At 32.3% G+C, this 18,265-nt stretch overlaps 1 protein-coding gene across 1 annotated transcript in view; it reads right to left on the bottom strand.

Annotated features, from left to right (window-relative positions):
- Positions 1–2,689: 2,689 nt before the first annotated feature.
- The window catches only part of LOC126888349 (coronin-6), a 55,101-nt gene continuing 39,525 nt past the window's right edge, over positions 2,690–18,265 (bottom strand). The window contains exons 7-9 of the mRNA XM_050656519.1: positions 13,095–13,352; positions 9,466–9,719; positions 2,690–8,455 (exon numbers count right to left, since the gene is read on the bottom strand). Coding sequence (XP_050512476.1) covers positions 9,522–9,719; positions 13,095–13,352 — 456 coding nt within the window. The 3' untranslated portion in view covers positions 2,690–8,455; positions 9,466–9,521. The remainder of the gene's footprint in view (positions 8,456–9,465; positions 9,720–13,094; positions 13,353–18,265) is intronic.

The following is an 18,265-nucleotide window of genomic DNA, read 5'->3' on the forward strand; positions in this document are numbered from 1 at the left end:
AGAAAATTTAACATGTTAATTTCCCAAAAAAAGACCAAATGCATGGTTATAACAGCAAATCTAATAAGATATAAATTAAAGCTGGAGAACAAGTCATGGAGTTTAAATATGTAGGCATCACACTATCTATGGTCTGTTTTTAAACCAAGAGGAGTAATTCAAATTTACCGCGCCATAATGCTTGCTTGTAATGGACAGCCTAAGTCTGACGTCACAAATGTCACAAAATTGGGAGGAGCTTATATTGACTCCAAACAATTTTGTTTGTAACGTTAAATGGTCATAAGGAATTTTTCATTTATGTGCTTTGTGTGGCAAAATAAGACTTCATTTAGGTACATATTTTGTTAAAGAAACATGTTAATTAAGAGATTTTTATTCGTTTTTGCTCAGGTGGTTTTTATTCCTTAGTGGTTGAAAATAAACATAACCTCAAAACTGTTTACGTTCTTATCATTGCATTAAATTAACTCACCTGGACAAAAACCAATAAAAATCTCTTAACTGACACGTTTCTTTAACTAAATACCTAAATGAAAAGTCTTATTTTGTCACACAAACCACGTATACTTTTTCTCATGAGGATCTTTCAGTGCGTCACAGTTTTTCGATTTCTTTCCAACGCATTAAATTGTATGTGACAGAAAAAAACGCACGTCGATGATTACATTTCGTCGGTGACATTTATAACATTTATTCTAGTTGTCAATAGATGGCGCTATAATCGAAAAAAAAAATTATTTACGAATTATATAATATATCTACGAATATGATTAATTATTTATATGGGAAATATAAATAATTAATCATAAAAATGCCACAAGGAAATAGCTTCAGAACAACATCTACGAATATAATCTGAATAATTTAAAAGACTATACAAATCAAAGAAAATACCATTTTATAAATGCAATAAAGACAATTGATTTGTTTTTATGCCAAATTGCAAATACAATTTGACAACTGTCAGATTTAACTAAAATGTCATGTCACTAAAATGTATATTATCACGGACTTATCTTTTTTTCTATCATTTGTGACGCACTGAAAAATGCTCATGAAAAGAAGCATAAACAATAAATGAAAAATTCCTTATGAGTGTTTAACCTTATAAACAAAATTGTTTAGAGTCAAATATAAGCTCCTCCCAATTTTGTGACGTCAAGACTTAGGATGTCCATTGGTCCAACCTCAGGCAAGTTTACTCCACTGTTATTAAATTTTTACACTGATGAAATTTATCAAATTTTGATACTACTGACATTTCATAGGTTAATTAAGTTATATTAGCGATTTTTTTGTGTTTTCTGCGTTATTCCTTTAATTTTTAGATTTTTAGTCTGCCTTTTATATAAAAAAACAGTTGTTTTTAGAACTATTTAGCGACGTATTAGTATAATATAATATTTATGGATTACCGTCGAAGGCTGATATGATCAACGAAAAAAGATGTATTTGGTGATTTTTCTAGTGATTTTCTTGGGTGTGAATCTGTCTTTTTAGTTTATTCCTCTTGGTTTAAAAACAAACTATAGCTACGGAAAACTCGAAACGGAAGTAGAAGATCAAGTGAATATAAAGCAAACAACACTATGAAGGAAAGAAAAATGAGCTACTTTAATAACATACTCTTCTTCTTCTGATGGCGCTACAACCCTTTGTGAGTATTAGCCTGCCTGCTTAACACTGTTCTTCCATTCTGCTCTGTCGGATACTTTCCTTCGCCACTGCTTGATGTTAATGGTTTTAAGATCCCCCTCCAAGTCGTCTATCCATTTTTTACGGGGCCTTCCTCTTGTTCTATTTCCTTGGGGCTTCCATCTTTGGATCACTTTCACAGCTCGATTATCTGGCATTTTTTCTAAGTGACCAAGCCACTTTAGTCTTTGAGATTTTACAAATCTAACAATATATTGTAGTGGTTATTTACGGTAATAACTTATAATTACAAAGAAACAAGTGGTTTGTATTTATATACGATACAGACGATACGATATATAACAGTACAGACGAATTTATTTTTACAGACTAACTACTCAAAATTCCATCCTTATTTATATTGAATACAAAAATACAAGCAATGTTCTCGAACGTTCCAGAAAAACGGAACTGCCCAGTAATGCGTGGGCGATCTTTCTCGAAAAATCTTTTCCTCGCTCGTCTGATGAGTCATCCTTACAGATGTCTGCTTACGTGACGCGCTATCGAGACGGAGCCTGTTATTTACAGTCGGTAATTCGTCACAATATGCTTTAGGTACATACTAAAAAATGAAAATATGAGTTGATGCGATTGGTTATACAAAGGATGTGGAAAAAAGGGAACTGGGGAGACGACGCACGTCCTGTTTAAAAAATTTAAAGCAGTGGAGTGGAAAAACAACAATAATTTGTCACTTGGGTGTTACGTAACGTTTAGGTAAGGGAAGGGATACAGAAAAACGTTACGGTGCGTTGCATGGGAGGGAGGGGTGTCAAAAATTTGCGTTACGTAATACTTGAATGTATCCTGATCAAAAGACATATCTCTCCTCGAAAAAAGACATTTAGTGTCCTCCATTAGCTAGTATTAAGACTTATTATGTCTATGGTTTTACCTTAACTTACTTAGTTCACTTTAAGTGATAATGTTACAGATCCACGGCCCCATCTCACACGTAGAAAACAGGTTCGGAAATAAAAAGGCAGAATTTTCCAATTTTCTTGTATTTGTAAAAATACTAACAACACAATCATGAATTAGTTATTAGTTAACTGAGAAAATGCATTATAAACTGTTTTTTACAATTATATACATTATTATTCGTTGTTAACACAGCAGCACGCAATCAATAACTTTATGGAATTTTTGACAATCACTCAAAAAGTTATAAAATTTACAATACTCTCTAATATTTTAATATATTTACATAGAATTTGCTAACAGTAATAAAGGAAACGATAAAATACTATTTTTTTTAACGAAACTGGTCTTAATATGTCTATAAAAACAAATGGCTTATTTACACGTGAAAATATTCAACAAAGTATCAATATTTTTATTTGATATCAGAGTACGGTATGCGGTAATATAAACAGTACTGAAATGCAGATGTGTCTTGCGCCGAAACTTACTGAGTTTCCCAATGACGCGTCGTTATAACGTAGTATGTGAATGTCGTGTTAATGTTAGGTGCTTCAGGATCGTTGTCAGTGTTACAGAAAAAGTTTTTATCGTGGAGAACTATTTTCGGTCACACGGAAAAGGTCGAGCAACACGGTTTCTTGGATTCGAATGCCCCGACGTAATCGTGGAGTACCCCCTTCACAGTGACAGTATTACCATTTGGTGTGTTGTATCCGCCCGTGGCATTCATTTATTTTCAAATGGGCCCTTATTTTATTGAAGCAAATGATGGAACGCCGTTAATTGTTAATCCGAAGCGCTACAGAGAACAGATTATCACGTCATTTCTACACGACCTTCAGCATTTTTGACGTGCCAGAAACCTACCACTTAATCAACAATGGTTTCAGCAGGACGCGCCAACCTGTCACACGGCTTTAATTGTTTAATTAACTCTTTAATTGTTGCGAAATCATTTTGGGGCCTTATTTCGTGTGGTAGTGATTTTAGATAGCCATCGCACTCGCCAGATCTAACGCCACCTAATGCGTACCTATGAGGAATGCTGAAGGAGGCAGTTTTTGTTCACAAACATGACTGAGAATCTTCATGAACGCTACGAAAAATGCTTGAAACTGAAAGGAGGGCATCTTAAACATTTGTTTTATCCGGAACGTCGTCGTGAATAATGTTTGCAAGGCTGTATCATGTATAATAAATATATAAATAATAATAAACATTTCAATATTCATTGCAGTAGGTACTGTTTATTTTGCAGCATACTGTATTTTAAAGCTTTCTAGATAAAATATTGCTTCTAAAACATTTCGTTTAATGGAAGAATTAACGGATGTTTACATTAAAATACAAGTTTACTATATGAAGATATAAAAATAATACTATATAGATTAATATACAGAAGATATTAGCAATGTGATAGGAAAACCAAAAAAACATTAAAATAACAGTAAACATTTGTGAAATCATTATGTAATTGAGGCTATCAGATCAACAGTGACCTATGTCCAAAAACGAAGTTCTGAGGCAAATGTAATCTTTGCATTATGTTTATGGGATGGCGCTATAAATTATGTAGCGCCATCTAGCCAAATATAGAGGTAGGTTGTGTTGGCCGCTGTTAATCCAAAGATTTAATGTTGCTGCTTTTATTGATATATTAATATAAAAATGATCGATTTGTGGCTAAGTCACTGTTGCTCTGAAACCTGGGTTTCCTCGAAAGCGGCACCGACAACTGGGACCGTAACACTGCGATGAATGACGTCAGATTACGGTGAAAAATTCAATGTGTAAACTCAGCAAGCGGTGGCTTTCAACGCATCCTTGGAAACCACCGCTATTATTTTGCGTGGTACAGTTTTTATGACATCATTCATCGCAGTGTTACGGTCGCAGTTTTTCGGTGCCGCTTACGAGGAAACCAAGGCTTTAGGACCTCAATATAGTATTTACTATCAAACATTTTAAAGTTATAAGATTGAATTTTAAAAATATACGAACTAATTTAGTTATTAATAACATAAGCTGACATGATTTTTGGTGTTTTGAATTTGATTTATTCTTACCTAATACGGTTACTTTTAAATGTGGAAGAAGCTTGTACAGTAGGCTCGGAAATACCCTAGAAAATTTAAACCGGATATAACAAAATTTAGTTTGGCAACATTGTGTGAATCTACACATATCTACAAAACCGTAATTACAACCAGACAAATTAATATATTTTTTTACCATCAAAAATGAAATGTTTTAACCAAATAATGTTTCAAATATGATGTGCAAAATAATTTTGAATTCAGTTCCACTTGCATTTTTTGTCCTTAAAAATAGAAAAAAACTTTTAATTTCTCTTGCATAATCATTATTGTCTAATTATTTTAACTGTAATTACATCCACTAATTTAGAATGATTAATGGGATGTTAAAATATCTCATCTTTAAGCGGCTTCTGCAATTTCTGAAACATATTGAATTTCATATACCAAACATTGATAGTGCCACGTTATTGCGCATTCTGAGGGATTCCCGTTTCGACTATAATTTATAAATTATATAGTATTAGTTTTAATCCATTGATTTAAAATCTATGACTTTACATTAAATATATCTCCGTGTCTTTCACCAGTCTTAAATCTTATCTACCTAATTCGATATATGCTTAAAATTATTCTTAATTTATGTTCAACATCACCCAATCAGGCATCAGTCTATTTCGAATTGTACATATTGCTGTTAAAAGTTACAAAAATACTGAAAATATGATTTCCTAAAAACGACTATCAAAAATTCCACAACAATATCATAAACTATATAAATATATCTAACATATTAAGGCACGTATCCACTATGATGGTGCTCCGTGCTCCCTGCAACTGCTCCAATCGCTAGGGCATGCGCTAGTCTACATATAAACCGCCACCGATTGGAGAACCGAGGCGAAGCGCGCACTGTCGCACCGAAGGGGAGCGCCAACGTATCCATTATGAGGAGCAATTGCAAGAGCACCAACATAGTGGATACGTGCCTTTAGGTGTCTTAAGAAGATGTTATTTATATACAAACCACATTTAAAACAAGCAAGCTAAAACTTGATCTATACGAATGTCATGGTGCATTGTAAAATTATCATGGGCACATGAGTTAAAAAGGCACATGGTATACTTCTCTTGGTGCTTCTATAGTATGCGGTCTACCGCAGCGTTTCTGCTATACTTTGCGGTCTACCGAACAACACAGTAATCGTTTCTCAAAGGATTTGCATGCAATAATGAAAGGCAGCAAAATGTTTTTTGCTAAGTAGTAATTAACATTTTCAGGAATCTACAAAAAAAGTTATTTCTTTACTATTATATAAATAACACCATAATTTTGTTGGTTAGGGTGCCTGTATGGCTTTTTAATCTAGAACCATTGACTGCCTTTCTCTCTTAAATTGAATCGCATGAATTTTTTCTTTAATAATAATTAGGCTGTATCGTTTTGTAAATAATTAGGTTATACATAATTTTTTTTTTTTGTAAACAGTTGAGGTGGACTTTTTTGTAAATTATTTACCGCCTTTCATTTTACATTTATTTTCCACCAAATATTTATTATTTGTGAATAAATATTTTTTTCTACAAGAATTTTCTTTATTTTTTTTTTCGTTATTATATCACTATTACTTTCATTATTTTGAGTAAATTCTGCAGAAATTTTCAGATTTCGATAATAAAGATATTTGCATAGGTAGACTGCATCTTCGAGGTAGACCGCATACTATAGTAGCACCGTTCTCTTTCAATTTGAAACATTGTATCATTTCCTTCGATAGAGATTTACTTAAAATTAGTTTTAACATACAATAAATACTGCATTATTCAAATAAACTGATAATACTTAACAACAAATATTTGTCCACACATATTTGTGAATCGATATCTAAGTTAATTATTTGCCTTTGTCATAATAGTTTTGGTGATACAGCAATTAGCAGAAATACAGTATTATATACCCGTCTTACACTCAAGTCAATGAAATTTTTATGTCACCACACTGATTGTGATTCAATTTGATCATTTTATACTATTTTTGACATCTTATTCTCAATAACATAAAATTTAAGTTGGGTACTCAAAAACCAATATTTTACATTAAAAGCATTGAATACTTGAAAAAAATCAAAAAGAAGAGAAAAAAAAAAAACAAAAAAAAAGAGAAAAAAACTAAGAAAACTTCCGAGATGTTGAATCGGGTTTATGTCTTAGCGTAGTAAAAAAAACAATTAATAAAAAATAATAAAAAAACAAATTAAAAATATTTAGGTAATAAAAAAATACAAAAAAAATAAATATTTATAAAAAATATTTTTTACAACCAAAACAGTGTATTATTTAGATAATAATTGTAATATGTTAGTTTGTTATGTATTTACGAGTTATAAATACAGAAAAAATTCCTCCGACTGAAAAAAAAATTGTTTTTAAAATAACAAAATGTCTGGCTAATTGGCTCGGCCAAGGCTATCAAATTCACAAACAAAAAAAAAACATTGAATACAAAGTACGCCAATGATTATGGTAATGTATGTAGCACTCCTGACAGAAAATTTAACTACTGAGTGCGTAGTGAACCAGAATACTAATAGACGTGAATATACTATGCGCACATAGTTTGACAAATATTTGCGTACATATACGATAGTTTTGACAAATTTTGTGTAAATTCTCAATTTTTAATAATAGTGACACACGGATCAACAGTATAAATTGAAGCCAAAAGTTTTGAATGCTCAAGCTCGTGAAATAATACACTCTGTGTTCAAATTAGCTAAACGCGAAGTAGCTGCTGATAAACCGATTATTGACTTTAAAAAAGTGCAAGAGTATTTTGAATGCTCAAGCTCGTGAAATAATACAGTCAGTGTTGAAAGTTGCTCAATAAGAAGCAGAGGCTAATAAACCTATTATTGATTTTAAAAAAGTGCAAGAATGTGTGGCTATTATAGCAGGTAATTTTGAGCATAGCAATGATTCATTGACATTTCTGTACATACAAAGAAATCATTCAATATTTCGTCGTCGTTACGGCAAAAGTCACTAAGTCCAAAATAACAAATCTGAGAAAACGAACATTTAGTGACTTCTGCCTGACAACAAAATGGTAATTTTGGACTTATGCATATTCAGTGACCTAGGCAAACAACTTTACCTACTTTATAGGACTTCGTTATTTCTGCCAGACTATGAAAATTCATATTGTTGACAAAATTGGACTTGGTGAGTTTTGCCGTGACGACGACGATTTGTAGGAACCGTGGCAACGCTGTACTTTAACCTACAAATAAATTCTGCATCTCTCCTACGTTTGCGCGCAGCTTACGTCTATTGCTATCCTGGCCATGTACCGTTTGTCCTTCAAAATACTTGTTTTTTTGTTGAGACGTTGAAAGAATTAACTTCAGTTATCGTTTTTTGGATTATTAGCGAAATACAGTGGACACGATTCTTAAACTACATAGATTATATTTAAAAAATATTTATAACAAGAACCACATGACATCCAGTGTTAGAGATCGTAACAAGTGGTGGCGAATGAATAACATTTCTTTCTATCTTTCTTTTTGGCTTAAGACAATCTTTAAAAAAGATTTACAAAAGTTCTTTTGATTTCGAACTAATTAAAACAACTTTCAAATAGTAGTTATATAAGAGCACTTGGCGAATATGATGATATGGGTAGTTAATAAAATATATTTGAATGATAAAAAAATAAATAAAATGATGGGACTTAAATTATATATTATGTATAAAAAAGCAGAGCAATTGCAAAACCAAAACGTGTGCAACACCTGAAAAGAAAAAATATATTATTATCTTGTTATATATCTTTTATTTATTTAATGGTATGGTTTGAAATTTTAATATTTTTTATTATTTTAAATGAAAGTGCATTACTTCAAGAATACTCTCTGAAATTTTTAGATTGATCGGAGAAAAAATACCGCATATTGATACGGAGATACAGCCTGTTGAATATTCTTACCTTTGCCGCGGTTTCGCGCCAGCAAGCTTGGGCGTAGTGAGAAACGTTCAACAACTGTTCCCCATTCCTTTTGTACATTACTCCGCGATTCAAAAATATATTCCGGTGTGCATTACGTTACGATTTGACATGTAAACAAGAAGAGGAAGTTGTCAAAAGTTTAAACGTGTTTTTCTTAAAACTGCTTTTTCAAAGGTGGTGGACATTGTAACTCAAAAATTACTCGACCAATCCACCTGAAATTTTGCACAGATTTTCTTTAGACATTGCTTGAGGTTACACGGTCGAGATATATTTGTTTTTATGCTTATTTTTTACTTAACAATAATAAATATGTTGATTTTCACCCTTTTGTTACAAAAAAATTTAGTATTTTTGAATTTCGGGTGATACCAAGAACTCAAAAATCGTTAAAAATAAAAAACCTCTACAGCGTTACCTCGAGAAACTCATAACTAATAAAATATTTTTGAATTTTTTCAAAAAAAAATCACAAAATGTTGATTTCAAACCATACATTAATAATACTTTAATATTTAGAGTTGAAGAAGAAAAAAAGAAGAATATATGGAAGTATAAAAGATGGGCATATCCGGAGAAGAACAAATAATGAAATAGTGCAAATGTATGTACAACAAAAAATTTCAAACATTGTGAAAGTTCAAAGACAGACAGCTCAGAAACGTAGGTAGAATTCAGGAAGGAAGAGTCCCCAAAGAATTAATAAATACTGAAGCTAGCACAAAATGGAAAAGAGGACAACCACGAAGAAAATGATAAAAGAAGACTTAAAAATGAAGGGAAGTTAATACAAACCTTTATAAGTATTAGTTGAGCAGTAGTCGTTGTGCGCGTTGGTAAAATGTGGCACATCACACTTCGTCCGAAGCCATTTCAGCTGGCGTCGCGTTAAGTCCATCACCGCCTCCTGGACCGTCGTCGTCGTCAGCAGTGACGGTTTTTTTCAGCGCTACCTCCGCTTCGAGGGCTCGAATCCTATTCTCGTGCTTTACTATCATAGCTTTGAGTTTTCTAATTTCATCGGCAAACTCTTGAAGAGCTTTATTCTCCTGAAATATAAAAAGAAATGTATCATAAGTCTTATTTAACCACAAAAAATTCTGAGATGCCTCTCGTCACCCCTGCTTTTCAACGTTTACTGCGAAAGAACGCTGGAGTATTTCGGATATGCAATAAGAATACCCAAATATAGGTTCTTGATCTTGTACTGCTTATCCGTTTCGAATGTTGACGACCATCATGGCAATCTGTACCTTCCACATTGCTACTCTGACCGACTGGTTTATGATATAAATACGAGTTCTCCGTATATCATAAACCTACCCATACTGACACAACTATACACAATTCATCATCCCATCCTACACAACACAAATTAGCAGCCTACCATAGCATGATACATAGACTGACAGAAATTCGCATGTCAAAAAATAACTTCGAGATAGAACTGAACATCATTAAACAAATAGGCTATAACGAACAAACAATTAACAAATTTTAAATCAAAAACTCCATAAGAAAGCCCTGAAATTAGTATATCCACCACCACAGGAAGAACCCAGTACCTTCTGCTCTATCACATATACTGGCAAGATAACAACAAAAATAACCAGATACATAAAAAAGAAAGGAATAACACCAGCTTTCAGAACTAACAACAACTTAAGCAAATATATTAAGAAGAATAAGAGCCGAAAGAGAAAACAACTACAGAGTGGTGTTTACAAACTAACTTGTGGTGACTGTCCGAAAACTTACATCGGTCAAACTGGCAGAACCTTTGACAAACGGATAGCAGAACACAAAAGGGCTTTCAACAATAGAAAAACAGACACTTCTACATACGCACTTCACCTTCTAGATCATAATCATTCTTTTAATGAAGAGTTTCAAATTTTGCATATTCAAAATAAAGGCCCTAAGCTATCTTTATTAGAATCTATGGAAATTAATAAATTAAAAAATACAGATATAATTCTGAATGACTAACTCGAGACAAACAGCTCCCCACTCCTCAACCTCTTCAGTTAAAGACTTTAAAAAGGCAAACCCATCGTAAACTAAATCACTTGAGAAAGGCACTCTGCCGAAACAGCTGTAGTCACTTAGTTATAATAAATTTTGTGGAAGTATAGAAAACGAACGTTTCCGTGTTTTATTGTTAGATATTGGAATTAGGTTTAAATTTTTCTTTGACATCTATTGATGGTATATAAAAGGCACAGACCACACCATCACTTTGTTTTGAAGCATCGGTATATATTTGCAGGTGATTAGGGTATTTTCCAGTATAATCATTAAGGGTAGTTTTGCTAAGTGTGTGAAGTTCAGAATATGAGGGAATTAGAATTATATATTTCATAAATCATTTCCTTATAAATAAAATTTTGTCGATGGTTGAAGATCCTTATAAGGCTACTAAAATAATTGCAACCTAAAATCAAACCAGTCAGACAACTGTTCGTAAGTATGTATTTAAAAAAAATGGCACTCCTATAAAGCACAATTGGTACAGGACCTGAATGAAGACCATCGCAGAATGGAGTTCTGTGACATAATGTTAAATACACTCACCGGCAGAGAAAACGGGCACCCCAAAAAATGGGTCATTTTTATCGATATCGCTGTAATAATATTGTTGCTAGACAGGTACATTGTCATTGTATACAGGGTGTACGAATCAACCTGTGTTTTTTTCTCAAACTTTGGAACACCCTGTGGAATGTTCTAGCTTTTATAAAATACTAAAATTAAAACCCAACTACAGCCTCAGGTTTTCTTAATATTTTGTCTTTCGATTCATTCGCTTATGTTGGATAATAAAAAAGTTAGGCACTTTAACAACTACCCCTGTTTTTCGTCAATACAGGGTGTTTTTCAATAAGTACGGCAAGCTTTAAGAGGTAATTCTGCATGATAAAATAATGACAGTTTGCTTTATAAACTTATGCCCGCAAATACTTCGTTTCTGAGGTAGGGGGTGTTGAAATTGTTCTTACAAACTGACGATTTATTTATTGCTCTAAAACGGTTTGTGATATGCAAATGAAATTTGGTAGATTTTAAGAGCTAGTTATTGCGCATTTTTGGCATACAATTGAGAATTTTATATTCACCATTGGCGTGCATACGGGATATATCTAAAATATTTATACCCGTATGCACGCCAATGGTGAATATAAAATTCTTAATTGTACGCCAAAAAATGCGCAATAACTACCTCTTAAAATCTACCAAATTTCATTTGCATATCACAAACCGTTTTAGAGAAATAAATAAATCGTCAGTTTGTAAGAACAATTTCAACACCCCCTATCTCGGAAACGAAGCACTTGCGGGCATACGTTTATAAAGCAAACTGTCATTATTTTATCATGCAGAATTACCCCTTAAAGTTTGCCGTACTTATTTAAAAACACCCTGTATTAACGAAAAACAGGGGTAGTTGTTAAAGTGCTTAACTTTTTTATTATCCAACATAAGCGAAGGAATCAAAAAACAGAATGTTAAGAAAACCTGAGGCTATAGTTTAGTTATAATTTCAGTATTTTATAAAAGCTAGAACATTCCACAGGGTGTTCCAAAGTTTGAGAAAAAAACACAGTTTGATTCGTACACCCTGTATACAATGACAATGTACCTGTCTAGCAACAATATTATTACAGCGATATTGATAAAGAATAATGCTATAACATATTAAAAAAATTACTTAAATCGGACATCAGGTTTAGGAAATACAAGACATTAAAAATGACCCATTTTTTGGGGTGCCCGTTTTCTCTGCCGGTGAGTGTAGATTTGACACTAATCCTAACTGTTTTAACCAAATCCTTTTTTACGATGAGGATTCCTTTTAAATGGCACGGTCAATAAACAAAACTACAGGTACTGGTCAGATGAAAAGCCGCACTGGATGGTGGAGGCACATACGAACTATTGACAAAAGATCAATGTATGGGGAATTATTAATACCATTATTAAACCTTATTTTTGGGATAGAATCATAACAGGTGAAGATTACTGGGCATTTTTAGAATTGGAGTTATTTTCAGACTCAGACTCTTTCCTGATAATATAAATCCTCATCTAGTGAATAGATCAATTTGGTTTCAGCAAAATGGGGCACCTCCTAATTATCTTCGAGGCGCTCGTGAGTTTCTCGACAATACATTTCCAAATCGTTGGATTGGAAGATGAGCCATCGAATGGCCAGCAAGATCACCGGATTTGACACCTCTAGATTATTTTTATCGGGTTATTTAAAAAGCACAGTGTATGTAAATAAGCCATAGACTATTCAACAACTAAAACATAGAATTACAGAAGAGATAGAATTTCTCCGGAAACGATTAGAAAAGTCTTAGATGAATTTTTATTCACTTTTTTTACACTTATGTAGTATACAAAGTTCTTGGTGTACTTACCGCCGCCGCATTTGCAGCCTGACTGCTAGCCTTTCCGCCTTTTGGTGGAATTTTGTCCAACAAATTTCGTTTAGATAAGGATAGAGAAGATTTTGATTCTGGCGGTTTGTATCCGTCTTTTAATGATATTAAGATTGGCTCTGCGTCTTGACCACCGATCCATTCTTCTGCGCTTTGTGCTGCTGTATCTCCTATAGTATCCGGGTATAAGTCTTCTTGGAAAAGCTCTGATTTTCTAGGCACTGTCATGGTTATTACCTAAAAAATATAATAAAAAAATTTATTATACTATCTCCACAATTATAGAACATTGTTTCACGGTTTTTGCTGTAAATTTTAAAGAACCGCTTGGATTGACATAAAGTTTGGCATACGCATAGCTAACATGTCAAAGAAAAAAAGTGATATGGTGCCGATGTGTGCTTTTGCCCTGGGGGTGAGTTTCACCCCATCTCGGGGGTGAAAAAATATATGTCCAAGATAAGTCCCGAAATGGATAAACTGACTAATTTTAAACAACTTTTGTTCTATAGAGTTTTTTCACCAAATCAATACATTTCGAGTTATTTGCAGGTGAATATGTTCATTTTTCAACAATATAACCACGTTTTTAGACTGTTTTTCGGAAATAACTCAAAACGTAAGCATTTTGTCGAAAAAAATATTCGTAGCAAAACTATAGCCTATAAAAAAGTGAAAAAAACGGTGTATATATTAGGTCACCTAGCAAAAGCAGAGTTATAGCTAATGCAAAATAGGTCCATATTCGAAAAATTCCAAATAGAATAATTCAATGTGAAATATCCGAATAATGAAGCATTCTTGGGGAAAAACAAGCTTTTTTAAAGTGTTTAAAAAAATCTTTATTTCTGTTTTTATAAAAAAATTCTAGCATCAAATGTAAGCAAGTTACGCTCAAAATAAAGTTGGTCCCTTTTGTTTTGGAAAAAAAATTAGGAAGATCACCCCCCAATTAGCAACTTAAGGGCCGGTTGTTCGAACGCTAATCAAGAAGTTGATTATAATCAATCAGTTTATTGTAATCAATGTTCTTGATGGGAATCAAATCGAGACATCAAAAATACATGTAAAACACTAATCATTCATAAAGCAGTAATTAAAATATAGGCGCTGTTAAATTATTAAAAATTGCTTATTATTATTATTGATTTGTAAATAAAAACAAGAAATTAACATCAGAAAGAGTTTAACTATGGTTTATTTTAGATTAAAGCCAAAATAATAAAATAAATCAGTCAACAATGTCAACATAACCTCAAAATGTGACATCTGTCAGAAGTACGCTTAATCAAATATAATTGTAATTAAATATTTGATAATGATCATTTTTGATTAGCGTTCGAACAACTGGCCCTAAATGAAATTAATCGTCACCGCTTCACAAGTTACTTTACTTTTGTTGTGTTTATATGATCTGTAAGTTTCATCGATTCAAAGTGCTTATTTTTGAAAAATTTGGTTTTAAATTAAAATTTTTAAAAATTTTAATTTTGAAAAAAATGCTTTTTTTCAAAATAACTTAAAAATTGTTAGAGATACCAAAAATCTTAAACAATAAAAAATTCGGCTTTACTTTTCTGAATATTTTGTATTCTTTTGTTTTTCTGTAAAACAAAAATTTGTTAAGAGTAAACAGTAGCGATCAACAGGTAGCAATAAAATATAACTTCGGGAGATAGTATCATAAACTTTGGCAACATTGGTAATCTTTGACATTATGTAAGATTAATATTATTGACAATTTAACTCATAGGCGCGCTAAATGGAAGTAACCGAAAACAATTTTGTTATTAGTAAATAAATGTTTATAAAAATAAACCCAAATGGGTGAAAATTTTATGTTAACATAGGTATTTGTACGAAAAAATAATAATAAATAATAATTTCATTGTGAAGCGAAACGAGAGCAGTCTTATTTTATTTAGTTCATAGAGCGCCAAAGGCACTCTAGAACACCCTTTAACCCTTCTTAGGGTCCCATCAGAGGTGCATATTTCATTCTCTTTGAACTACTAAAATTCGGGCTACCGTTATCGGTTCACAACGAAATGATGGCAAGAATGCCGTGGCGGTATCTGCTAAAGAAGAACGAAAGTTTTACTTCTAATATTAACAATATCAAAAATAAAATAAAACTTAGAACTAGTCTTCTGGTTAAACCAATCGTGGCTTGTGGCTTCTAAAATTTGCAAGCCAACGAATTGCCGGAGCTAAGAAGGCCGAGGGAAATCTACCAGGTTAAGTCGTACTTCATGGAATGATTATTTATTATTTTGATTAGTTCTACTCGTAATCTGAGTATTCGGAACTAAGCTTTGTTGGAATTTTACCGTGCTGGACAGGCGGGAAGTGAGATGCAGCCTGATAGATCTTCCTCGGCATTGTTAGCTCCTGCACTTTTTATAAAAATACACTTTCTTCAATTTTTTTATCCGATGCCTAGATTTTGTGTCATTTTGGAACTACTAATGAAATAAAAAATTTTAGTAGTTCCAAAATTACACAAAATCTAGGCATCGGATAAAAAAGTTTATTTGAAGAAATTGTATTTTTTTGTTCTTCTTAATGGCGGTACAGGCTCGTTTTTTTAATATTGTATTTAATTACAGAGTAATTTCCAGATATTAATATATTTTTCAAATTGGGCCCTGTACCGCCATTCTTTATTTTATTACGAATACGTGTGCCAAATATCTCGAAAAAATATTCAAAATTACAGCCGCAATCTTGGAACGCGTTTTTGCTACCTGTTGATCGCTACTGTATCACCTTTATCAAAAATAAATTTTTTCGGGTTCAAAAATTGCAATTTTTCGATTTTATGTTCAACCGCGTTTATCTCGAAAACTATGCGTCCTACGAAAAAACTTGTCAGAACAGTTTTTGCTTAGAATGACCCAAAAAATACAAAAAAAATGTTTTGTTTTGCGAGAAATCGCTGTTATGTAATTCCTCAAGTTCTTTGTTTATAACAATCTTATCGACATCCGGATCAACTGTTACCCAACAAATTCGTGTTCTACGGGTCAAGATACATAAAAAAATCTTGGGTAAGACCATCTGAATAAAGGAGGCCGTTGTACCCCCTTGGCGAAAGGACTATGAATATCTACCTAAAAAAAAATTGGCATTTGTACTGTAGTCAGGATTTCTGTACCTAAACATAGATTTATTACGAATTTCATTTTCATGGGAAACAACTTTTCACACTTTTTTTATGTATGGCAACAGTAGATTACTTCTCATAGGTACTTACATTGTTAAAATTTGTGGTGGCTCCAATTTCGATGTTCTCATAATTTTGGCACGGCTTTTAATGGACTTTTTCTTGGAATTATTCGCTTTATTTGTCGTTTGATTAACTTTTCCCATTTCGTTAAACTATTGATAATATGTTAAAAATAAAATATCCTCCTAAATCTTTATACTCGCATTAGAATTCGAAATGTTTTTACGTAAAATATACTTACCTACCTACATAGAACTGAACTAAAACACAATTAACAACAATCTATTATTTCAAACAGGCCAACAACTTATACAACAACAACAAAAATATAATAAATAACTATCAATAAACACTATTTTCCTATGAAACAACTATAACGAATTCTTAAATTAACACACTACTGCACTGGACTGATATCAATAAAGATGACAGAACAAATTAGAGAAAATCTGACGCAGGTTTGTCAAAATGACACTGATAATTTCTCTATGTTGCCTAATTAGTTATTTAGTTATAATATGTTCGATTTCTTGTTAGAAATAAAAAATTTTAGTAGTTCCAAGATTACACAAAATCTAGGCATGAGATAAAAAAGGTTATTTGAAGAAAGTTTATTATTTTTTTCTTCTTAATGGCGGTACAGGCTCCTTTTTCAATATTTTATTTAGTTATAGAGTAATTTCCACGTACTAACATATTTCTAAAATTGGGCTCTGTACCGCCATTCTTTATTATATTACGAATATGTGTGCCAAATATCTCGACAAAATATTCAAAATTAGAGCCGCAATATTGGAACGCGTTTGCTGCTACCTGTTGCTCGCTACTGTAGCCTCTTAAGATTCGGTGTTTCTAAATTTGCATACACTCGTGATAAGTGGGTCGTTCAAGCCCTTTTAACTACAGCTCTTTCAAAAATAAGCACTTTGAACCGATGAAACAGATCATATGATCAATACATACGCGAGTAAAAAACTTGTGAAGTGGTAACAATTAAGTTCATTTGAAATGCTAAATAGGGGGTGATTTTCCCGATTTCTTACCAAAAAAAGGGACCAACTTTATTTTGAGCGTAACTTGTTTACTTTTGATGATAAAAATTTTTTTTTAAAAAACAAAAATTACCATTTTTTAAACACTTTAAAAAAGTTAAAATTAGTTTTCCCCAAATAAGTGCTTCGTTTTTGGTTTTATGGCACGTAAAATATTCGATTTGTAATTTGACGAATATGAACCTATTTTTCATTAGCTATAACTCTGCTTCTATTAGGTATAGTGATCTAATATATAACACCATGTTTTTCACTTTTTTACGTGCTATATTTTTGATAAGAATTTTTTTTCGACCAAATACTTACTTTTTGAGTTATTTGCGAAAAACCGTCTGAAAACGTGGATATTTTGTAGAAAAATTAACATATTCACTCGCAAAAAACTCGAAAAGTATTAACTTGGTGAAAAAACTTTATAGAACAAAAGTTACTTAGAATTCGTCATTTTATCTATTTCCGGACTTATTTAGAACATATATTTTTCACCCCCAAAAGGGGGTGAAACTCACCCCTAGGGCAAAAGCACACATTGGCACAATATCACTTTTTTTCTTTGACTTGTTAGCTATGTGTATGCCAAATTTCATGTCAATCTAATCGGTTCTTTAAAAACTTAGAGGTTTTGCAATATTTTACCTTTAAAGAATGTACTATTATTTAACAAATATGGAAAGCATAATTTGAGAAGAGCGCTTGAAGGATGGCAAAGGGGCATATGTCAATAAATGGCTGAAAAATAAGCAATCTAAGTTATCTGAATATAAGCAATTGGAATGAAACAACGAAGAACAAGCAGGAAAGGAGGAAGATTGTAAACCAAGCCATGAGCCTGCTTGGCTAGAAGTACTAATATATTATTATTACTTCTT

The sequence above is a fragment of the Diabrotica virgifera genome, chromosome 7 (assembly GCF_917563875.1).
Source record: "Diabrotica virgifera virgifera chromosome 7, PGI_DIABVI_V3a".
NCBI lineage: Eukaryota > Metazoa > Arthropoda > Insecta > Coleoptera > Chrysomelidae > Diabrotica > Diabrotica virgifera.